This window comes from Physeter macrocephalus, chromosome 6 (genome assembly GCF_002837175.3).
Source record: "Physeter macrocephalus isolate SW-GA chromosome 6, ASM283717v5, whole genome shotgun sequence".
In the NCBI taxonomy this organism is placed as follows: Eukaryota; Metazoa; Chordata; class Mammalia; order Artiodactyla; family Physeteridae; genus Physeter; species Physeter macrocephalus.
Window position 1 is genome coordinate 7,855,199 of NC_041219.1, and position 25,343 is coordinate 7,880,541.

Here is a 25,343-nt window from a genome sequence, read left to right on the forward strand (position 1 = left end):
ATTAAGAGACATGTGCAACCAGTGGTGGTTTAAATAAGTAACCACCATTGGGTATGTTCCTCAAATAACCAGAAGCCTGGAGGTTCAGAGCTATTTGCAGTGTTTGTCTTTATGATTATAAGGTGGCTATTATGTTTTTAGGCAGCATAGCTGCATCAAAAGCAGGAAATAGGGAAAAAGGGATGAAGCTTTTATTAGGAAAGCAAAAGCATTTCCAAGGCCCTACTGTTGACTTATGCTTATATTTCATTGTCAACCCTAACTGCAGGAGAATCTGGAGAAGGTTTTCTTGTCTTCTTGGTCAGCTGAGCAAGGGAGAAAAGGATAGGAAATAGTGTTCGGCTTTCCCACCAGTGATTTCTGCCACAACCTACGAACTTAATTTATATAGAAGCTGAGAAGATATTATTGATTGAAATGAAATTCTAGTCTTAGTCCCTAAATATTTTATATGTTATAATTATTTTAGGACTCCAGTTCAGTCGTGGAATGGACCCAGGCCCCAAAAGAAAGAGCTCATCGAGGATTGGAACATCTGAACAGTTACGAAGCAGAGTGGGACATGGTTAATACAATTTCATTTAAAAAGAAACCACATACCAATGGAGGTATGAATTAAATCGTTTGAAATCTTAAACTGATTTGCTACTGTATAATATAAACAAAAGTGCAAAGAAAATTCTTTAATGTTTCTTAGAAGGATGAGTTGGTGCTTTGATTAATATGTATAATTCTCATTTTATTTATATTCCTTTTTCATCTTTTTGTTGCTTTGTTGGTTGTGACCTCATAAAAAGGCTTTAAAAATACTTGTTCTGTTTTGTAGTTATTAATGGCAGAAAATAGAAACACTTAAAAAAATTGCTTTGGCTATCTCTCATGCACATTTTTCTTAATCCAGTAGAATAAAAAAAAAAAATCATGTTATTTCATCCTAAAGCACCAGGGGGAGATGAAGTATACCACTAAACCATGCCGTTCCAATTTCAGTGTTTACTGGTTTCTTCACAGCTCATTGCAACTCCCCTTTGTATATGTTCCACGACTGTTCTCCTTTATATATACATTAAATTTATGTTTGCTGTGTGGTGACTGTCTACACGTAGGTAACAAAAAAGAGCCAACCTAGCAATCTGATAGAACACATATACTACCCCAGATATGATCTAGCTAGCCCACCTGTGATGTGGCCAGCCTATTTGTGATCACTTTATTTATTTATTTATTTATTTGTGGTACGCGGGCCTCTCACTGTTGTGGCCTCTCCCGTTGCGGAGCACAGGCTCTGGACGCACAGGCTCAGTGGCCATGGCTCACGGGCCCAGCCGCTCCGCAGCATGTGGGATCTTCCCGGACCGGGGCACGAACCCGTGTCCCCTGCATTGGCAGGCGGATTCTCAACCACTGCGCAACCAGGGAAGCCCTGTGATCCTTTTAAAAAATATTAAACACTGTATAGAGTTAAAATTTTTTTCTATTGATTTCTTTGTGTTTTATAACTAATAGGATATTTTACCTTTCAGTGATTTTGATCTCAGTTTAGGATTTATCCGCATTTACCAGATTCAAAAAGTCTAGCCTAAATTGACTAGAATATGTATTGCTACGTTTATATAGCATTGTTACTAAGTAAAACTGATTTTCATGTATGGCCTGGGGAATCATTCTCATACAGTAGTTATACTTTGTACTGTATCATTTCTTGGGAACAGTGGCAATTAAGAAATAGTAAGTCACAGACTTTCAATAACAGTCAGCTCATACATATATGTCTTTTTTTTGTTGTTTTGCATTCCTATTCTAGGGAAGGTTCTTAACCAGAACAATGCAAAAATGTTAAGGAAGGATAAAACCACAGAATTTTAGTATATTTAGCATGTGAGGGATTTTTAACTTCTTTAGACTGGATCTTCAGGATTGGTTTATGTGAATTGCTATTATTTTGTTTGCCTAATATTGTTAAATCCTTGAAAATGAAAAAGGTTACAGAAATGAGCAAAAGGAGTGAGTTTTCAAAATTTCATAAAAGAAGCATTACATGTTTGAGAAAAGCATAATCTGACAATAAAGGTCTTTTTAGATTAATGGTTTTTAACTGGCTGCACATTGAAATCACATGGGGAAGTTAGGCTTTTGAAAAAAGTACCAGTGCCTGGGTTTCATCCAGCAAATTAAATCATACTCTGGAGATGGAGCCTGGGCATCCCTATTTTTCTGTGTTTTTCAGAAGCTCTCCTGGTTATTTTAGTGTGCAGAGTTGAGAACCTCTGTGTAGCTGCGTAGCTTAGCAAGAAACCCACAGATCTAAATACTGCTTATGTATCTTGGCATTGCATCATGCCTTGTAAAGAGCCTTTATTTAGTAATTATTAAAAGTTATGGACACATTTCTTTTTCTTTCTTTTCTCCACTGTTTAAAAAATTTTATGATAGCAGTAAGAAATACATTGCGTAGTATGGCCCAGTGTGCATACACATGCACATATTTAACAGAACAAGGAGTTAATGAAGTACATTTACTCTGTTTCATCTCATCCCATTCCATCCCATCTTATCCTAGACTATCTACCTCATCCAATCATATTTCATCAAAACTCCTTCTTAAAGAAGACATTTTCTAAGCTTGATGTTTCAGAATTTAAAATTCTGCCATAATTTTTTACATTTTTAAAAAGCATTTTTTCAAATAAAATGTTTATTTTATTTATTATTATAAGCTTCACATTTTTTTGTGATTCACAGAGCAAAATGGGGACAAACCTTTAAAAAAAATTGACTATTGAAGACTTTTTAAACTTTATATTTCTTAAATATACTGCTAAGTCTTTGTTTTTATGCATTAGGTCAAATGTTTTGAAAATATATCTTCCCAGAACAGCAGACTGCCGTGATGTTCTGGAAACCCATTCAGATAAAATGTCATGTCCTTGCTGTTAATTCTGTTCAAGACATATGGAGACTTACTGAATTGTTTTGTTTACTTTTTTGCTGTTATGGCCAGTTTTCCCATGTCAGTGTGTTGGAGTTATATTTTACATATAATGGGTAACACAGTAAGTTCATCAGAACTAATTTGCTTTATTTACCTTTCTTTAAGGAGAAAGAAGGAAATTTTGAGTTAACTGTTGGATTCTGTTAGTTTTCCTTTGTAACAATTTCTAGTTCTGGTTAGCTATTATTGGTAGACCAAATTGCAGATTACTTTTCTGTTGACTTGGTTAGTAGATTATTCATTTATTTAACACATCTTTGACTACCTACTATGTGCTAGTCACTCTTCTAGGCACTGGGGATATAGCTGTGAACAGAATTAAGTTCTTGTTCTCATGAAGCTTATACTCCAGAAAAGGGACTTCTGGGATTGACTTGTAATGTTTGTCTTATTGTTTATCAGAGCTTTAAGTGAGGAAATGTGTGAGGAATTTTCTTTTGTATTTAATATGTAATGTGTGTCTCTTCCATTAACAAGGGAAAAATCTGTGTAAAATTTTTACATTTGAATATGCACAAACTTCTGATATGCCTGCATATATTATTTAATATTCTTCATATGATTTTCTTGCATTACTTTGATTAAATATTTTTTGTGGAATTTAAGATAAAAAATTTTATCTGGTTTTTCATTGCTGTTTTGCTGTGAAAATATTTTTGGTCTTTGCAGATAATCTAGTAGTATGTATCCTTTCTAGGTAGTCCAGGTGCATTCACACTTAAGTGATTCATAAAATGTTGGAATTCTAGAATTGTTCTCACTTTGATATTAGTTTGTAATGGTGTTATGAGCTCTATAATATAAATTGCAGTGAAACATGATGTGTCATAAAGTGAGCACGTGGTACTTAATCTGGTACCAGCCTTAGATATGAGTTCACCATCTGAACCGGTGTGGAAGTAGGCAGGGCACTGCATAGATAAGTTACTTAGCCTTTCTGGACTTTGTTTCAAATGATAACTTATTAGTGTCCATGAAAGAGTAATGGTGTCTGCATTCCTTGCAGGTAGAGGTTTCTGTAAGCTGTAGATTTCTGTGTCAGTTTAGGAGATTTTGTTGGAGGTGATGGAGCTGTAGTGTTCTGACTATATAGGAAGGTGACATACATGCAGGTCAGTACTGACTGATCTACCCTTTGAGTAAGTTCTATAAGCAGATATTATCTATGCAGTTTATCTTTGTGGAATTGATAGCGTTGGGACGGAATTAATAAAGATTTTCAATAACAGGATACTATGACACTTCTTAGGAAATAACATTAGAGAAAAGGTTTTTTAAAATTTCAGAGACATGACATGCTTAAGTCTGTGTTAAAATGTTCAAGTAAAATAACATTTTTAGATTAGAAATTAAATATAAGTATTAGATAACTTTTTTCCCTTGTTCTTTAAATTTTTATTTAAATAGATAATCTTTACATTGCTTGTTATCAATTGCAATATTATTCACAAACCTAGGATTTTAAGCTTCTGTAAACAGCCTACACACACTAGGAAATGCTTTATTTTACATAGCTATAGTTTGGTTTGAACTGAGGTCTTAATTTAGTAGAAGGTTGATTTAACAGGAAGATTGAATGTATTCATTCTCTTTGAAGCATTCACAGCTTAGTTACCTTTTCATCCTCAATTCCTCACTGTTGTTTGGGTTTTTGCAAATGTCTGTCTGTGTACTCACTCTAATGTTACTTTTTTTTTTAATTAATTTTTATTGGAGTATAGTTGCTTTACCAGTGTTGTGTTAGTTTCTACTGTACAGCAAAGTGAATTGGCTATACGTATACATATGTCCCCTTTTTTTTTTGGATTTCTTTCCCATTTAGGTCACCACAGAGCACTGAGTAGAGTTCCCTGAGCTATACAGTAGGTTCTCATTAGTTATCTGTTTTATACATAGTATCAATAGTGCATATATGTCAATCCCAATCTCCCAGTTCATCCCACACACCCCCCTTTTCCCCCCTTACTTTTTATACTGGTATACTTTTACCTTCACTCAGTGTAATCTAGTAAAAATAATTCCAAAAGGAAGTGAGGAATAAAGGTTGGTTTTGTTTTTGGTTTTTTTGTTTGTTTTTTTGTTTTAAATGACTCTCCAAGTGCATCATGCCATTTGTATTTGAGGGAAGTGGAAAAGATGAATATTTATTGAATATTTACTATATACTTGGCACTGTACTCATTAGTTGACAAGTATTATCTCTTTTAATTCTTAGAATAACATTGGGAGGTAAGTATAATTATCTCCATTTTACAGATGAAGAAACTGAGGCTCAGAGAGATTCAATTATTTGCCCCAAATCATTCAGTTAGTAAGATGGTGGTGCTGCAGTTTGAATCTGGCCTGCTTGCTTCCAAAGCCATGATCATTTTGGGGCAAAGCTGATATTTTAAATAAGGATAGTATTTTTTTCAATTTGTATGCAGTAAGATAATTATTTTAAAAACTATTCTTTTAAGAAAATGTATGTTGCCATTTCTAATACAGGTGGAAGCCATGGTAATATCAGTGCTGTAGTTGTTCCCTAGGTTCAACAAATATCTGTTAGGCAGTCATGAAGAGTGCTGTCAGTACCTTTTAAAAAGGTGAACAAAAATATTTTGCCCCACTTTCTTGTTTTTAAGATGCTCCAAGTCATAGAAATGGGAAAAGCAAATGGTCATTCCTGTTCAGTTTGACAGACCTGAAATCAATCAAGCAAAACAAAGAGGGTATGGGCTGGTCGTATTTGGTATTCTGTCTAAAGGATGACGTCGTTCTCCCTGCTCTGCACTTTCATCAAGGAGATAGCAAACTACTGATTGACTCTCTTGAAAAATATGTGGTATTGTGTGAGTAAGTATCAAATTATTTCCTACTTATCGAAACCAGATTGTTGTGTTGGTCCCAAGGCAAACTATTTTTACTTGTCATTAGGTGTCAGTGACCTATGTGCATATTAGGACAGAAGCAGCTTTGTTTTTTCTGGAATATTGACTACTTTGGATGAGTGACTGAATAAAATTTTGCCATTTTAGTAATTTGGAACTGCAACTTATCACCTTATTACTGTTTTAAAGAAGAGAACGGTTCAGTATTTTAATACACATTCAAATGAATGATGATACATCAATAATTTATGGATTATATGTTTTCCAATTTTATCTTTTATTATGTAGTTTCTGTTAAACATAGAGTTTCATTTGTAATGTTACAAATTTAAGTCAGGCAAATCTAAATAAAATTATTGTAAGTGTGGAAGTTAGGGCTTTCTCACTTTCCAGAAATCTTGTGTCTTCCATTTATTTACCCATGTGCATTTGTACACACATACTCTTTCTCGCTTTCACTCTCAACAAATACAATTGTGGTATCTATTAAGTTCTGAGCACTGTGCTGGTTGTTTGATATTTATGGTCTTGTGAAGGATGCTGACCAGTAAATAGCAGTAAACTCAAGAAATAAGATGGAGGAAGTACAAGGAAGGGAGGAAGTGTACTTCATTCAGACTGGGGGTTGGGTAGGGGTCAGGGAAGACTTTCTGGAGGAGGTAACATCTAGGTTGAGGCTTGACAAATGTGTGAACGTTAGCATGAAAGGGAAGGAGATATTTAGATGGAGAGATGTTTTAGATAGAGGGAGGTATATAAAACATGATGTACTCACAGGACAGAGTAGTTCAGTATCACAGGTCTGCATAGTGAGGGAAGGGAAGGTACAAGATTTAAAGATGAAGCCAAAGAGCTGAGTAAAGGCCAGAGCATGAAGGATCTTGTAAATCATGTTAGCAGGTTGTTCCAGTCATCTAGATGAGCTTGTAGTAGCATGAACTAGGGGAGTGACAAGAAGGAAGTGTTGGAGGAATATTTAGTGTTAGAGTTTGTGATTGATTGGATTTGTGGAGGAGAAAAGAAGGGAGAAGTTGAGATTTTTAGTTTGGGGAATTGTAGGGATGATTGTTAACTTCATTAATAATGTCCTCACTTTAATAGAGTAATGTCATGCCTAAATGTAGATTATATAAAGCTAGGAGTGATGCAAAAGTTGAAAGATATTGACTCTATGTTTTTTGGCATGAAATTCTCTTCCCTTACCATGTTGACCACCTCTGGCTGGCACTAGGCATGCTGATCAGTACCTGTAATGATAAGAAAGTCAGATCTGGTTGGTAGTATGTGGGTCTTGGATCTTGAAGTGAGAAGCTGTGAATAGGCTACCACCTACGGGGTTAAGTAGATTTCAGGAGGAGCATTTATCATGACTGGGGCATAAGGCTTGGCTGTTGAATAGCGGCTGTTAAAGACTTGAGGGTCTTAGCATCAGAGCAAGCTCAGTATCAATCTGTGTTGTGATGTAACTGTTACAAAAGAGCTCATTCATTCTGAGACTGTTGATTAAAGCATAGTATCTAGAATGAAGTGGTAGTCCCTCTCTATTCTTTACTGATAAGATCATATTTTGGAGAACTAGGCTTAGTTTTAAACACTGCATTTTAGATGTGTTAGACTAACTATACTACATGGAAAAAGATGGCTAGTGTAATGAGAGGGATCAAAATGGTATCATGAAAAACATGTGGGGATGTGGCGATTTAACTTGAAGGAGTTGTGGTGCACCATAAAATAAAACCCAAGCTTCTTACTATGGTCAGTGAGGGCCTGCCCTATCTTAGCTCTGTTTATTTCTTAAGCCTCATCTCATGCCATTCTCTTCTATATTCTAGCCACATGGTTTTCTTTCAGTGCCTGAAATGCCCTAAACTCTTTCTTGTCTTAGGGTCCTATATGTATTTCTTTTGTCTAGAATATTCTTCTCCCTTTCTTATCCCTGGTCTCAGTTTAATGTCACTTCCTCAGAAGGGCTTTTCTGGATGCTTAGTCTCCCATTTAATGTAGGTTCCCACCCCCATTCCTTTTTGCTTTCTCATTCTCTTGTTTGCTTCCTTCATGGCCCTTAACAGAATAAAATCATTTTGTCTGTTTACTTCTGTTATGTTTTCCTCTAGAATATAAGCCCATAAAGGCGGGGATTGCATCTATCTGGTTTACACTTTCTTCTAAATTCCTAGCCAGAGTGCCTGGCACATAGTGTTTGTTCAGTAACTCTTAGTTGAATGAATAAATGGCATGGTACTTGTCAGTTCTACAACTAATTTCAAAAGGATTGTTAAAAGAAATAGACTAGATTTGTTTTGTATGGCTTCAGAGATAAATTGGAAGGAAATAGCTCAAGGGGTAGAAATTACAAGGAATTAGCTCATGAGGTAGAGAGTTTTCTGTCCTGGATGGGTTCAAGGATAGACTCAACAATTACTTAGGTGCTTATAAGAGAATATGTACCTTAAATATGTGTTGGTGATGTTTTAATGAAGGTTGTAAGTGAAACTATGTTTCCTTTTCTGTATTGGTGAGGCTTAGATATGTAGCATCATAATAATTCAGCCCAAATTAATGTTGAAGTCATCCAGTTATCATTTTTGGACAACCACAGGTCTCCCTAGTGAGGGCAGACCACTTAAGACATGAATGAGAGCAGACTAGAAACCACCTACTCTGTTGGCAGGCTGATCCAAGAGATAAAGAGAGCCTGGAAGGGGTTATGCCATGCATGCACCTTACTCTTTCCTGATCTCAGCAGTCAGATGTGTCCCCGTGAAGATTTTCTTTAATAGGAGTGCATATTTGCACCTGGAAACAAGAAGCCATGGGAATGGTGTTCCCCTCTCTCTACTTTTTCATTCAACAAGTATTTTTTTTTTGAGGACCCACTATGTTCTAGACACCATACTAAGTGCTGGAAAGGAGCACTTAGTCAAAAAAGATATGGTGTCTGTCTTCATGGAGTTTGTACTATTGCAGAAAAGAAAAAGATCGCTTATACAAATAATCATAAGTTTTCAGCTGTAATAAGTGCTATGAATCAGGGATATAGCACGATGAGAGCATATAGTAGGATAATATGTAAGTTTGTGTGTGTGTGTGTTAGTGTTATTAGTAATTGAAGCTCTGAGAGAGAATGAGATTAACTAAGAAGAGGATAAAATGGGTTAGAATGTGAGCATGTGATTAATTATAGCCCTTAATGACGTGGTCAAAGAGAAGAACCTAGCAGAGGAGTCTGACTTCCTACACTTTTTTTCCTCTCTTCCCACTAGGCTTAATCACATTTATGGTCAAACAAGGATGTAGCTGTTTCTGGGGGAGGAGATAGCTTTGTAAAGTGAGCTTTAAAAGCTTCATCCTTAGTACCAGCCACTTCTCCATTGTATATTCTCCTTTGACACTGAGGGGCCAGTTTATTCTTTGCCCCCTGAATAGTCTGAAATGTGTAAGAATAGTACATCAAATATTTTATCCCCAAGGCCCCTCTGTACACTAGGCAGAAAATAAGCACCCTCCCATTCTCTTTCCCATCATAAATTATGCACAACTGCATTGTGTCATATATGCTGAGTCCAGGTGGTAGAATATAGATATTCCAGATAAACAGACACCAGTATAAAAATAAATCCCATATTTGTATAAACATCTTCCATTATCAGATTCTTAGGGAGATGTTAAAGGTTCTTGTTTTTTATGTTCATTACTTATGATCTAAATAAATGGAATTCACAATTAGTCCAAGGAAATGAAAAGTCCCAAATATCCCCCATTTTTTACTTTATTAGGTATCATTTCCTGTCTCTGGAGCAGTTATCCTAAGCAAAATGGTCCTTCCAGAGTCATGTTCCTATGGTCGCAGATTGTTGTGGAGACCAGGAGAAGAAGGGAGACCAGGAAAACCCTGGTGTGTCAGCAGCTTCGCTGGGGTCCCAGCCACTCTGTTTCTGGGTCATCCTTCTTGTGTTTTCTGAGTTCAAAACATCAATAGAGGGAGATTCAGACCACATTATCTTTTTTTCTTGATTAACCTAAATTGAAGAATGTGGCTTGCATCTGTGGCCATGATGTCTTCCTAACACTCCCCATAACGAATTAAGGGTCTTACCGTACAGACGAACAGAAATTGCAGATTTGCTAGGGATGTCCAGCCTCGAAAGAGCGAGGTAAAGGTTGGGTAACTATGCACAGTTCCTTCTTTCAGTCTCATTAACTGGATTAGTCAGTGCAAAAAATAGGCCAACTTCTTGAGACATTATTTCTCAAATGGTTTTCTTATCTACTGGGACAAACAAATTGTCCTATTCATTGATATTCTTTAGTGTTCTTTGACTTATCACCATTTAGAACATGGTATTCAGTTGGGTAAAAGAATGAGCCACAGATACATTTTTGTTACATTTCTGGAACCAAGTTGGTTGCTAGGATATGAATGAAAGTTATTGGTTCTGTTAAAATTATTTTATATATTGGGCCATTTTAAAATTAATACATAAATATCCAAGCAGTAAAATATTTCCTTAAAAAGCCAAGTTGGTTGTAACATCTTATAGCACCAGTCATTTATGAGATTAGGTCCTAGACCCTCATTTATTCCCTTTGTGAGATACATAATAGTCACACACACATACATATATACATACACATACATACATATATGTATAAATTATATGGATGGGAATAAACTATATAGTTTTGTTGTAAATATTCTGTACTTTTTATTTTTTATTAACCTTTTCGGCTTTATATCTTTTGCAATGATATTTTTATTTATTTCTTTAGCTTTCTATATTGGTCTTCTCGGTAGCAATATAAAATAGTAACTATTACATCTCAGTGCACAAAAATTCTTCAACTGTTATAATTTCTGAATTCTGAAGCTTTTGGGAGAGGCTCACCCCAAAGTACTTATGAATTTTTGGTAGTTATGCGTCTGTAGTTGTGATATTTGACAATGGTTTTCTTTAAGCCCTTTAGTAGGATCTAATAGAATTGCTGATGTTAACATCATTAAAAGTTCTATCTTACTGCTGCAATGAGTTTTTGAAAGCCTTGAATAATATTGTCATGAGTGATCAACTTCCCAGAATCCATAATATCCCCAGAATATATAAATATAATATTTAATATTCCCAGATTAAATCAGTGTGGTAACCTGGCAGGTGGAAATGTAACAATATTCTGGAATGCCAGCCCTCCTTTTGGTGAGCTCTGAAGTTGCTTAGCAACATTATTACCTGTCCTCTTACTGATATACTTCAAAAAAATGTTTTGTTGATTTCTTCAGTGTCAACCAAGTCTAATGTGACTTCCCCCAGCCCCTCATCACAGAGCATTAGGTATAAAAAAAAAAAGAAATCTTTCCTTTTTAAAAAAGTATCTGTGGTTCTTTGTTGGTTGAGAAGTCATTTCCTCTTCCCATCTCCAGCTTTGTGACCATAGTTTTAGATCTGAAGCCATAATAATTGGCTGGGCACAGATAACTGAAGTTTGCATATGTGTTCCCCTTCAGCATGCATAGCCAGTGTTTTGACTTTCATGATCATTTTTTTATTTGTAGTTTAAAGAAAAAATTTGACTTAATCTATTTTTAGAAACAAAAAATAATAACCATAGCACCAGCAGCACTGTGTTAGGAAAAAAGTATGCTTCTATACTAGTTACTTTTCTTTTTCTCCTGCTACGTTTACAAGTTGACCTATCATTAAGAAATGCCTTGTGAGAACCTATAGGTCTTCATGTTAAGTGTGACCCCCAGAAGATGTTCAGAAAAATGGAGATTAATGAAAATTGAACGTTTAAAAAGTTATTTTTTTCCTACTTCAAATGACTCAACCTTAGCTCTTTTAAGAAGCTAAGGGGCTTATTCAGCTACTATTGTCTTTGATGATCGAGTGCTGTTTCTAAGTAAGAATAAGATCCTGTTTTGGATTTCATATCCCCCCAGCATTGCTGTTGCATCCTGTTATGTTAGAATTGAGAAGAGATAACTGTTATTAAAGTTCTTATCTCAAACATTTATAATAAACTAGAAGTAGATAGCAGCAAAATAATGCATTTAATTTTTGTTTTTAAACACAAAAGTTGTGGATTTATTACAGCTGACTTACTAAATTATAAAACTTTTTGAACAGAAAAAAGACTGGATAATTCATTTGATTACTTCAAATTAGATGTCTATTTGGAAAGCATTTTGTTTATTCTGTAGTTATTAGGAAGTGTGGAGAAAAACATGTCCGGAGCTCAATAAGCAAGAACTAAAAATATACTGTACCTGAACTGTACATTACAACCATGTGTGTTTATAATAATGGTTAGCATAATTAATGATCTTTAACAAATAATTAAGACATTGTATCTTGTATTTTTAACATCTTATATTGCAGTACTACCAAGCTGTGGAGTGAAGTTGGAAACCATTTCAAAATAGGACATTTTCCTGTAGTGTACATATTATATATACTGATGAATCCTAAAGTGTGTTTCAACTTTCTTTATAAGAGAAGATATATTCTTATAATGGAAGATATATTTGTAAGAATTTTCTACTATAATTCTAAACAAAAGTTTGGGTTCATTATAATTTAGTCCTCTTGGCTTTACCTAGAATAAAAATATACTTCATCCCTTTTATATTTGTTAATTTAATATTTAATGTTTCATGTAGTCTTGGAACTCACTTAAGGTAGTTACTAAGTACTTGCTAATATTGAATTAATGGGAAACAGTTCTAGAACTGGACATTTAAGGTTTTTTGTTGTTGTTACGGAAAAATAACTGTGCATTAGTAATTATTTAGGTAGTCATTGATGCGGAGTGCTACTGTTTTCTACAAATCCCTTCTTTTTATTACAGATCTCCACAAGACAAAAGAACACTTCTTGTGAATTGTCAGAATAAGAGTCTTTCACAGTCTTTTGAAAATCTTCTTGATGAACCAGCATATGGTATAATACAAGTATGTTTCTTTAGTCTATCTTATGTTAATCTGTTTGTCTGACCCCATTACTTTATATGCATCCTACCTCTCACTTTCTCAAAGATTATACAGAATGAGGCAAGTGTCTGCATGTGTAAACCTTATGGAACTATTCTCTGTAATTTTATAGAAAGAATAATATGTGTCATATTATTTGTAAGACTCAGAAGCTTCCCTGGTTCTTAATTACTCTTACAGCAATTTTCCCCTTTATCATAATTGAAATTGGACATCAGATTTTTATTATCATAGCTTGCACTGATTAGGTGAAAAGTCACTGGGTAAGCCACTTCGAATTAATCAGTGATAAGCTTATGCAAAAATCTGGTTTGAATTTTTATTTTATGTTTAAGTTGGTTCATTTGAGGTCAGTTTAGTCTAATTCCTCTTAAAGTATTTGAGTATATTCTTGCATTTGGCTAAAAATGTGCCCTTAACACAGGCAGAAAAAAAGATAATTTATTTTTCACTCAGGTTGCTATGTAAACTAATGACATTTTTGTTTACTCATTCATTTATTCACTTATTCATTCAACAAATGTTTGAGTGCTTCTTTGTCCCGCATGGTATCTCTTTTTGGTTCTGAAGATAAAGAGGGAACTTTTTAGGAAGGAGGACAAAAGAGCTAAATAATGATTAAAATAAAAAGTGAGGAAACTGTTTTTCTTATTGTGAAAATAATCATTTTAAAGATAGACCTTTAAGAAGTAACTATTTTTTGCTAAATATGAATAAGCAGGCAGTTTGGGATTTAGAAGTAACTCTAGCAGTAGAAAAACTTTTTTACTGTTTTCTAGGACAGCACTGTCCGGAACAAATTACTCTTGTTGGCATGATTCACCAGGTATATGATTAGATTAAAATGTCAGCTAATATTTGACTATTGTGAGCATTTAAACTTAGCTATCAAATATATTGTGTTAGACTAGTGTGGTACGACCCACTTCAAGAAATATTTTTTTCTGTGAAGGCAGGACTGTTAGAGAGAAGAAAGCTGTTGTGGGCCGTCCATCAGTGGAAAGTAAGCACTGCAGATATTTCTGGTGTGTGCAGATTGAATGAAGCCTGCAAATCATGTGTTTATCTGCAATTCAATCAGTAGCATTAGCTTGCTATTTAATGTACTGTTTTCACCAAATGAAAAAATGGGCTTAGAAAATTTAAATTTTTCTCCCCAGAAAAATAAAATTTTAAAATAATCTTAGAATGCTCTGTTTTAGTTCTGATTTCCCCCCCTTTAAAAACCTTTGCCCTTTTGCCTGTCATGAGGTATTTTTATTCTTTATCTGAATTAATTTTGCCAATATTTTTCTTTCTGCTGCATAGAAGATTAAAAAGGACCCTTACACAGCCACTATGGTAGGATTTTCCAAAGTCACAAACTACATTTTTGATAGTTTAAGAGGCAGCGATCCTTCTGCACATCAGCGGCCGCCTTCAGAGATGGCAGATTTTCTTAGTGATGCTATTCCAGGTTTAAAGATAAATCAGCAAGAAGAACCAGGATTTGAAGTCATCACAAGAGTGAGTGGAGTTTATATTAATATAGCTCTTGTATTTTAGCAGGAGAAATGCTTTTTAAAGTGTACTGAATGTTACAGAAATAGAAACTCAATTTTGGTCATACCTGCCTCTTTCTCACAATCCTTTATAACTTTTGCTCCCTAATATATCTAACAACTAATGCTTGTCCTGCCACCAAATTCCTGGTTTCTTCTTCATCAACTACTGCTTACACTTCTCTGTTCATCAGTGTTGGATCTCTTTTCTTTGATTACCTTTTGATAATAATGAACAGGTTTTTGTTTCATTGAGTGTATAGCAGTGAGTAAATAGTAAGCCTTGCATGTTGCCCCTAGTTCTGTTCCTAATTTTTGTTTTCTCAGACACTCTGCACAGGCAGCTAGTCAGGACACTACTCGTGGGCTTTTATTCTTATGTGAATCTTTTCTTTTTTGAGTAAGATGGATTTCGGCCTTGAATTATGGCAAATCTTTATATATGCTCAACAAGACTTGAATTTGCTACAATTCTAGGCTGCACATAGTTAGAACATTATAAAATATCTAAATTGTACGTAATTAAAGGGCTTATTTTGCAAACGGCATTTAAAAATTACCAACATCTGTTAATTGAATGAAAACCTATAGAAAATGCCAAGTAGAGCTAATGGATCATGAATCAATTCTGAGAGCTACAAATTTTGGATTGGAAGGAAAGCTAATTTTAAATATGATTAATGGAATAATACTCTTTTTTAATAATATAGCATACCATTTAGTGTGAAGGGTCTGTTTTAGAATTTACATGTTGAATGTTCTGTACTTATGTAATTGAAACCCAAAACAACAAATGTTTTTTTGTTTCTGAATTTATAACCCAGTTATTAGGATGTTTAGTAGGAGGGTAAAATGTATGGAATGCTATTGCAGTTTATAAACTAAACATTGGAAACTAAGGGAAAATATTAGAAATGTTAGAACTTATGTCTGAGTAATAGTATTTTAGTTTTAGTTTCTATATACCTTGATTTCATTTCACTTGTTAAAGGTGTACTCTTTATTGCTTATCTTTTTATTTTAGATCGATTTGGGTGAACGACCTGTTGTTCAAAGGAGAGAGCCAGTATCATTGGAAGAATGGACTAAGAACATTGATTCTGAAGGAAGAATTTTAAATGTAGATAATATGAAGCAGATGATATTTAGAGGGGTAATTACTTTAGTATTTTAAACTGTTGGTATTCAAGTTTTCGTTTTCTTTTGGGAGGTGGGAGAGATGAACTCCTTTTTGATGAGTGTTGCCTTAAAATCCATGTAGGACAGAGTGAGGTGTTTGTGATGTCCCTGAGGGTTGGGTTGGAGGGATATACCATTAAGCCTATGGAAGGCTATTCTTTCTTACTTGAAGTTCTGTGGGTTATATGAAGGAGGCATTTGTGTTCCTCAGTGGTAGTTCCCTTATCTAGTAAGGATTGGGTTTAGAAAGACTAATCAGTTCCACTGTCTGCTATACAGTCTACTCTTCATTGTTTACGCTTTCTGGCAGCTGCTTACATCTTCGGCATCTAGAAGTCAAAAACAAGGTAGTTTTTACTGAATTGAGTTATTTTTATGTACAGGCATACCTCGGAGGTATTTTGGGTTCGGTTACAGACTACTGCAGTAAAGTGAATATTGCAAATAAGCGAGTCGCTCACATTTTTTGATTTCCCAGTGCATATGAAAATTATGTTTGCACTATACTGTATTAAGTCGATTAAGTGTGCAATAGCGTCATGTCTAAGAAAACAGCATATGTATTTTAAAAAATACAAAACAAAAAAATAATAACAATAACATCAAAGATCACTGATCACAGATCACCATATCAAATACGACAGTAAAGAAAAAGTTTGAAATATTGCGAGAATTACCAAACTGTGACGTGGAGACATGAAGTGAGCAAACGCTGTTGTAAAAATGGCACTGGTAGACTTGTTTGGCACAGGGTTGTCACAAACCTTCAATTTAATAAAACATGCAATACCTGAGAAGTGCAGTAAAGCAAAGTGCAATAAAATGACGTATGCCTATATAAAACTATCTCTTAAATAGTAGTTTTTCTGTTTATGTGCAAGTTTTGTGAACTTAAAGTATTGCATTCATTTTTTACAAATGTGTTTAATGTGCATGTTTTCTTCAGGGACTTAGTCATGTATTGAGAAAACAAGCATGGAAATTTCTTCTGGGTTATTTTCCTTGGGACAGTACCAAAGAGGAAAGAACTCAATTACAAAAACAAAAAATGTAAGTAATGGTCTTTTGTGTGCTCATTAAAGAAATCCAAGTAACTCACCCATATAACGTGGAATAGACTAGGGTAGGGGAACATATTTTTATTTTCATCTTTTTAATTTAAATATTGTGAGCACTGTAGTTAATTTCAAACCAGAAACACTTATTAGAGGGACTTCATTGCAGTTACATTGGTGAATATGTAGAATGATGGTAAAAAAATTCTAGTCCCCTTGTATAAACATTTTAAGCATACTAAGATATAGATTTTTAAATATATCTCATTTATCTTGATTCATTTTTACAGTTTATTATGAAATTATAAGAATGACTCATAAGTGTATTTGCTATTTAGGTTAATTACCTTTAAATTATTTTCCTGGTGCTCTTATAACATAAACTGGCCTTTTTTTTTTTTTGGAAATGTGTTTCTATTTTTAAGTAATTATCAGACTTGAAAAGAAACACAGACCAACTTCCCAGGTATACTTATTCCCAGTTTGTCAGTCTAACCTTTTATTTAAAGCTCACTTTCAGTCATTATGTGTATATTCAAACTCAGACAGTCCTTTCTCTTTTCAACATGTTTGCCAGTCCTTCTAAGACATTTTCACATCAACAAGTTTCTGTAGTAAACTGGTTGGAAAATGGTACTCTTATGTCACATTAAAAAAAAAAAATCTCATAGGTTTGTATTTGTAATTATTCGGAAACTTTAGTGGCTAAAGTATTTAATGACTGGAATAATTTTAGGTCTGATATTAACGACTGAAGTAAATGTTTCCTTAAAATCATACCTAACTTATTCTAGTAGTTTAAATAAAGTTTATGACATGTATAAGGTTATTTTATTTTTCCTTTGATCATAACTTTAAACATTTCACTATCATATTTATAAGTTTACATCTCACTAGCACCATCAATGCTTTGATACATTAAATTTGTTTTTTAGGTGTTCAAATAACCTTTTTTGGTATAAAATTGTTTTCTATAGTGATGAATACTTCAGAATGAAACTACAGTGGAAGTCTGTCAGCGAGGAACAGGAGAAGAGAAATTCGAGGTTAAGAGATTATAGAAGTCTTATTGGTAATTTTTTCTTAATTTTGAAAATGCATGAGAGGGTTGCATGGAAGTGTTGATAAGATTTAAGAAATGAAGGTATATAGTACGGAGTTAGGGCCCATGTGAAAAATCAGAGGCTTATGGCAAAGATTCTTACCACGAAAATACCTAGAACCTCCTAGGGCAGCCTTCAGAATGTGATTTGGGCACTCTTTCTAGCTGCAAAGCCTCTATCTGGCTCTCTAGCCCTCCAAGAAAGCTGACATTGTTGTGAACTTGGGCCAGATATTAAAGGTTATAAAACTTTCTCTCAGAGAGGAGGAGATCAAGACGGTGGAGTAGAGGATGCAGAACTCACCTTCCCCCGCAGACACATCAAAAATCATCTACCTGTGGAACAATTCTCACTGAAAACTAACTGGAGACTGGCAAAAAGACTCCTGTACAGTAAGAAGGATAACACACGATATTGAGTGGGAAGGAAAGAGAAGTGATGAGGTTGGGACCTGTGTCCCTGGGAGGGGACTCAGAGGAAAAGAGAGATTACATGGGTGGAGAGCCTCCTTGGGGAATGAATGGTCTGAGCCACATATTGGGCACCCCAGTCCTGGGGTCCAGCAGAGGGAAGACTTTTTTTTTTTTTTGGAAATGTGTTTCTATTTTTAAGTAATTATCAGACTTGAAAAGAAACACAGACCAACTTCCCAGGTATACTTATTCCCAGTTTGTCGGTCTAACCTTTTATTTAAAGCTCACTTTCAGTCATTATGTGTATATTCAAACTCAGACAGTCCTTTCTCTTTTCAACATGTTTGCCAGTCCTTCTAAGACATTTTCACATCAACAAGTTTCTGTAGTAAACTGGTTGGAAAATGGTACTCTTATGTCACATTAAAAAAAAAAAATCTCATAGGTTTGTATTTGTAATTATTCGGAAACTTTAGTGGCTAAAGTATTTAATGACTGGAATAATTTTAGGTCTGATATTAACGACTGAAGTAAATGTTTCCTTAAAATCATACCTAACTTATTCTAGTAGTTTAAATAAAGTTTATGACATGTATAAGGTTATTTTATTTTTCCTTTGATCATAACTTTAAACATTTCACTATCATATTTATAAGTTTACATCTCACTAGCACCATCAATGCTTTGATACATTAAATTTGTTTTTTAGGTGTTCAAATAACCTTTTTTGGTATAAAATTGTTTTCTATAGTGATGAATACTTCAGAATGAAACTACAGTGGAAGTCTGTCAGCGAGGAACAGGAGAAGAGAAATTCGAGGTTAAGAGATTATAGAAGTCTTATTGGTAATTTTTTCTTAATTTTGAAAATGCATGAGAGGGTTGCATGGAAGTGTTGATAAGATTTAAGAAATGAAGGTATATAGTACGGAGTTAGGGCCCATGTGAAAAATCAGAGGCTTATGGCAAAGATTCTTACCACGAAAATACCTAGAACCTCCTAGGGCAGCCTTCAGAATGTGATTTGGGCACTCTTTCTAGCTGCAAAGCCTCTATCTGGCTCTCTAGCCCTCCAAGAAAGCTGACATTGTTGTGAACTTGGGCCAGATATTAAAGGTTATAAAACTTTCTCTCAGAGAGGAGGAGATCAAGACGGTGGAGTAGAGGATGCAGAACTCACCTTCCCCCGCAGACACATCAAAAATCATCTACCTGTGGAACAATTCTCACTGAAAACTAACTGGAGACTGGCAAAAAGACTCCTGTACAGTAAGAAGGATAACACACGATATTGAGTGGGAAGGAAAGAGAAGTGATGAGGTTGGGACCTGTGTCCCTGGGAGGGGACTCAGAGGAAAAGAGAGATTACATGGGTGGAGAGCCTCCTTGGGGAATGAATGGTCTGAGCCACATATTGGGCACCCCAGTCCTGGGGTCCAGCAGAGGGAAGACAAGCCCTCTTGGCTGGTTGGAGGGCTGTGAGACTAACAGGAGGGCTGTGGGAAGCCTGCACTCTGCTCTTGAGGAATGTGCACATGCTTTCTTGCTCCTGAGGCAGGGTGGAGGGGGTGAATTAAAGACTGTACAAGTGGCTGGTTGGTTTCCTGTGACCGCTCCAATGCACACCCTGGCTTGAGCTAAGGAAACACCCCAGCCCCGCTTGGGAGATCGGCTGTGAGACACAGAAGCAGCTCAGACCTGAAGCAGCATATGAGCAGAGTGGGGGCAGCCATTACTGGCACTTACACACACGGAACATCAGAAGCAGTGTGAATGTCTGACCATCGCTGGACCACCGTAGCCCATGCCCCTACGCACTCGGAATGCCTACACCAGCCCTTCTGGTTCCAGCACTGTCCCTGGTGGAGGAGATACATGGGGGTGCACACTCAGAGGGAAGGAAGCGAGCTTGGACCTGGCCCTGGTCCTGAAAGGGAGGTGACAGCCACCAAGCAGAGGGGAAGCCCCTCTGGGAGAAAATATTTGTAAATGATGGGATTGATAAGTGGTTAATATCCAAAATATATAAACAGCTCAAAAAAACCAGGCAACCAATTAAAAAATGGGCAGGAGACCTGAGTAGACATTTTTCCAAAGAAGACATACAGATGGCCAACAGGCACGTGAAAAGATGCTCAACATTGCTAACCATTAGAGAAATGCAAATCAAAGCCACAGTGTGATACTACCTCATACCTGACAGAAAGGCTATCATCAAAAAGACCACAAATAACAAATGTTGGTGAGGATGTGGAGAAAAGGGAACCCTTGTACACTGTTGGTGGGAATATAAATTGGTGCAGCCACTATGGAAAACAGTATGGAGGTCCCTCAAAAAACTGAAAATAGAACTACCGTGTGATCCAGCAATTCCACTTCTGGATGTATATCTGAAGAAAATGAAAACACTAATTTGAAAAGATACATGCACCCCAGTGTTCATAGCAGCATTATTTACAATTGCCAAGATATGGAAGCAACCTAAGTGTCCATCAACAACAAATGAATTGGTAAAGATGTGGTATGTGCGTATGCGCGCGCACACACACACACACACACACACAGCGGAATATTACTCAGCCATAAAAAAGAATGAAATTCTCCTATTTGCAACAAAGTGAATGGACCTAGAGAGTATTATGCTTGGTGAAATAAGTCAGATGGAGAAAGATGAATACTCTGTTATCAATTATATATGGAATATAAAAAAATACAATGAACAAATGTGTGTGACGAAACAGAAACAGGCTAATAGATATAGAAAACAAACTAGTGGTTATCAGTGGGGAGAGGGAAGAGAGGTGGACCAAGATAGGGGTAGGGAACTAAGAGACACAAACTACCATGTATAAAATAGATAAGCAACAAGGATATATTGTACAGCACAGAGAAATATAGCTGTTATTTTGTAGTAACTTTAAATGGAGTGTAATATATAAAAATTTAACACTGTGCTATGTTATATACCTGGAACTATTTTGATACTGTAAATCAACTATACTTCAGTTAAAAAAAAAAGAAACCAGAATGGAAAGTGCATTAAAATGTGTGTTTAATATTCTTGGTCGTTCCTCTTCCAATAGGAATATGAGTTCAGTCGGTATATATATTGATATATTTTATTTTGAGTTCCAAAACATGAATTAAAAAAGAAGTGTTTAACTTTACTTGTTAATTTTCATTAAGAAATTATTGTATTCCTCATTACAGAAACATCTTGTGTTTATTATAGAAAAATTAGAAACTATAGATGAACAAAAAGAAGAAAATAAAAATTTTGTTTCTGTCATTCAAAGATAACAACTATGGTTAAGAGGCTTTGGTTTATATCCCTCCAGACCTTCTCTTAATATGCATATATTTTATTTTTAATTAAATAAATGACTCCAGATAGTACATTTTTTATCAGTATTTAAGAAGTGAGTAACTATTTATCTAGGAATATCTACTCTCTAAAAAAGAGATACTTGATAGAATTTTACTTTAAAAGAATTAGACTTATTTCTGAATAGTTACTGGGTTGTCTGGCTCTTAGGATAAAGGCCAGGTTGTCATAAGTTACTGAAGGTATGCATAATTACTGCTGTATATGTCTACCTGATAACCTCCATTAAACGGATAAGAAAATTGAAGCATTGAGAGCATAAATGACTTGTCCAAGTCACATGATTAATAAGGGCAGTATCCAGTATTAATGCTGTTAAGTATTTTACATAGCCTCCATATAATTTTAGGATAGTTTTTGATAGTAGTGGAACTTAATTTGTAAAATTCTTATACTGTATTTGGTTTTGTGTATCTATAGCTTTATAAATAAAGATAGAGGGATATTTTTATCACCACGGTCATCACCACCATCCTATGGAAGAAAAAATTCTGTAAATCATTGTTAGAAATCCTAACATAACTGAGTGATTTGGCAGCTTTTGTGTAGACATAAAGACAAATTTCAATTTTCAGTCGAAAAATAACTTTTTTTCCTGAAAAATAAATTAGACCAGAATAAACTATGTCCTTCCTCTGGTTAAGACAAAAGGTTGGGGATCTTGAGGCATGGGGTTATCTGAAGTTTCCAACTGAAGCCTCCTGTTATTTTCTGTTTCAGTAGGGAAAATGGTAATGGACTGTTTCTTCCTGCTTGGAAGTATTGGGACTTAAAGAGATCTTAGAGATAAACTAATCCAGTGTTTTAAGCCTTTTCCTTCCACATTCCATACCCTCTTCCCTTTTTGTCAAGCAACATCAGTGATGGCTCTGATCTTCTCAATCTTTCTTGTGTCCTATTTTCACTGTTTCCATGAGATTGGAAGAAAAATTTAGATGTTTTATATGCCCATTACATAGTTTGAATTGAGACAAAATTTAGTCCAGTTTTCTCATTTTTAGCAGATAATAAACTTGAAGCTCAGAAAAGGTTAGTAAATTGTCTTAAGTCATCTATCTAGTTAGTTCCATAGCGTAGACTCCTTCATAATCAGATCGAATTATTAAGTGGCCTTTCAACTATACTGCTCTCTATTAATAGAAGTATATATACATTCATTTTAAAACATTTTTTTCCTGTAATATTTTTTCCCAAAAGTATTCTTCAGGAAAAATTACCAAAAGCTTTTTGTTGCTGTGTTTTTTTTGTTTGTTTGTTTTGGTATAAATTCTCTGTATTGAAAAAAAAATACACAGATAAGCTGTAGGCCTTGTGGATCATGCCAAGAAGTTGACTGTTAAGTATGAAGAGGAACTATTGGAATATTTTAAGTAAGATCATTATATTTTAAAGTCATTTTTTTCTGCTCTGTGGAAATTGGATTAAATCAAGGTAAGAGTAGGAGCAGGGAGACCAATTAGTAGGAATGACTCCAAAGCAAGAGATGGTGGTGGTGGAGATGTAGAGAAGTAGATGGATTCAAGTTATATTTTGGTGATAAAATTGATAAGACTTTCTGATGTATTAAATGTGGGTTATGAAGGGGAAAGAGAAATCAGGGATGGGACTGCATTTCTTGGCTTGAGAAATTGGTCATTTGGTGGTGTTACTTACTGAGACGCCTGAGGTATAGTGAAATTGAATTAGATGTTATGTATATATCTTAAGGTGAGATATACAAATGGAATGTCAAGTGGCTAGTTGAGTAATCTGGGGTAGTCTGGGTAGGATATATAAATTTGGGTACTATCAGTATAAACATCCATGGGAATAGATGATGTCACCTAGGGAAAAAAGAGGTAGATAAGAAGGCCCAGGAATCCAAGTCTTTAGAGCACTGTTTCCTAACTTTGGCTGCATGTTAGAATCACCAGGGGTCTTTTTGGAAATCACATTGATTATTTCAATCATATTTTCATTCATTTAATAAATATTTACTTAGTGCATATTATATACGAGGCTCTCCTTTAGGCACTGGGAATTCATCAGTGAACAAAACAGACAAAATTCTTGTGGGGAAGAGCAGACAGTAAACAAGATAAGTAAGTAACATATGTGGTATATTAGTGATAAGTGCTAAATAAGAAAAATAAGGCAGGGAAGATGGTTAGGAAATTTAATGTGTGATGTTGCAGGTTTAACTTGAGTGATGAGAGAAGGCTTTTACTGAGGATGTTATATTTGAGTAGAAACTTGAAAAGGGGAATGAGTGAGCCATGCAGATATCTAGGTGATGGACATTCAAGCAGAAAGGAACAACACGTGTTAGACTTGTTTACATTCCGTTCCAGGGTCTCTGCATGTTTGAAGTACAGCTGGGAGGTGTGGCTGGAGTGAGTTGGGGTAGAGTATAGAAACTGATGAGGTCAGAGAAGAAACAGTGGAGGAATAGGTACAGATCACATAGAGCCTTGTAGTGTATTGTAAAGACTTGAACTTTTACTACGAGGGAGATGGGAAGCCAATGGAAGAGTTTGAGCAGAAGAGTAACCTAATCTGACTTGTTTGTAGCAAATCACTCTGGCTGCTATATGGAGAATAGCTCTGGGGGGCAAGGTGAAGGTAGAAAGACCATTTGAGGCTATTGCTGTAATTTACATGAGAGATGATGGTTGCTTGAGCCAGGTGGCTAGCGCTTGAGTGAAATTTGAATAGAGACTTAAAGAAGCAGAGGGTGTATGCTCTACCACTATCTGGGTGAAGGACATTTGGGCAGAGGGGAACAGCATGGTCTAGACTTGGTTCTGCTTTAGGACCTCCACATGTTAGAAGAAGAGCAAGGAGACCGGTGTGGCTAGAGTGGAGTGAATCAGGGTAGGGGGTGGAGTGAGTGGGTGGGAGATCTCAGTGTTGGTTTCTTCATGTATTTTGGAGGTTTAACAGATAGATCAGTGTCAGACAAGAGAAGCAAATACTCAAGAATGACAGAGTTTTTAAGGTGAGCAACTGGAGGTATAGAGTTGCTGTTTTTTATTAAGACAGGGAAAAACTATGAGAGAAGCAAGTTTGGAGGGGAATATTTGGAGTTTAGTTTTGGACATACTAAGTTTGAGAAAGCCTGTTGAATGTCCTTAAGAGTAGGAAGTGGGGCTTCCCTGGTGGCGCAGTGGTTGCGCGTCCGCCTGCCGATGCAGGGGAACCGGGTTCGCGCCCCGGTCTGGGAGGATCCCACATGCCGCGGAGCGGCTGGGCCCGTGAGCCATGGCCGCTGAGCCTGCGCGTCCGGAGCCTGTGCTCTGCAACGGGAGAGGCCGCAGCAGAGGGAGGCCCGCGTACCACAAAAAAAAAAAAAGAGTAGGAAGTGGATATATAGGGCTGGAATTCAGAGGAGAGCTAGGGGCTGGGGATAGAAATTTAGAGGTTATCAACATATAGATGGTAGGAGACTAGATGACATTGCCAAGGGAGTGAGTGCATTTAGAAAAGAAGAGGTCTGATAACTTGAGCCCTGAGGCACTTTAACTTACAAGTAGGAACAGTTAGGAAAAGAGACTGAGAAAAGAACCAGAGAAAAAGGAGAGCAAACATGAGAGATTGTCCTGAAGTCAAGTGAAGAAAGTATTTCAGGAAGGAGTGACTGGGATGTCAAGTAAAATGAAAACTCGGATTGACTTTTGAACAGAGTAATGAGATCACTGAAGATTTTGATTAAAAAGGAGTTTTGGTGGAGTGGTGGATGTGATAGCCTGACTGGAGTGAGTTCAAGAGGGAATGGGAGGGCTTCCCTGGTGGCGCAGTGGTTGAGGGTCCGCCTGCCGATGCAGGGGGCGCGGGTTCGTGC

At 35.9% G+C, this 25,343-nt stretch overlaps 1 protein-coding gene across 1 annotated transcript in view; it reads left to right on the forward strand.

Moving 5' to 3' along the window:
• Positions 1-25,343, forward strand: part of TBC1D15 (TBC1 domain family member 15) — a 72,296-nt gene that overhangs the window by 25,513 nt on the left and 21,440 nt on the right. Inside the window, exons 5-12 of the mRNA XM_028490401.2 lie at positions 470-608; positions 5,617-5,827; positions 12,706-12,808; positions 13,800-13,850; positions 14,156-14,353; positions 15,413-15,541; positions 16,514-16,617; positions 17,600-17,694. Coding sequence (XP_028346202.1) covers positions 470-608; positions 5,617-5,827; positions 12,706-12,808; positions 13,800-13,850; positions 14,156-14,353; positions 15,413-15,541; positions 16,514-16,617; positions 17,600-17,694 — 1,030 coding nt within the window. The remainder of the gene's footprint in view (positions 1-469; positions 609-5,616; positions 5,828-12,705; positions 12,809-13,799; positions 13,851-14,155; positions 14,354-15,412; positions 15,542-16,513; positions 16,618-17,599; positions 17,695-25,343) is intronic.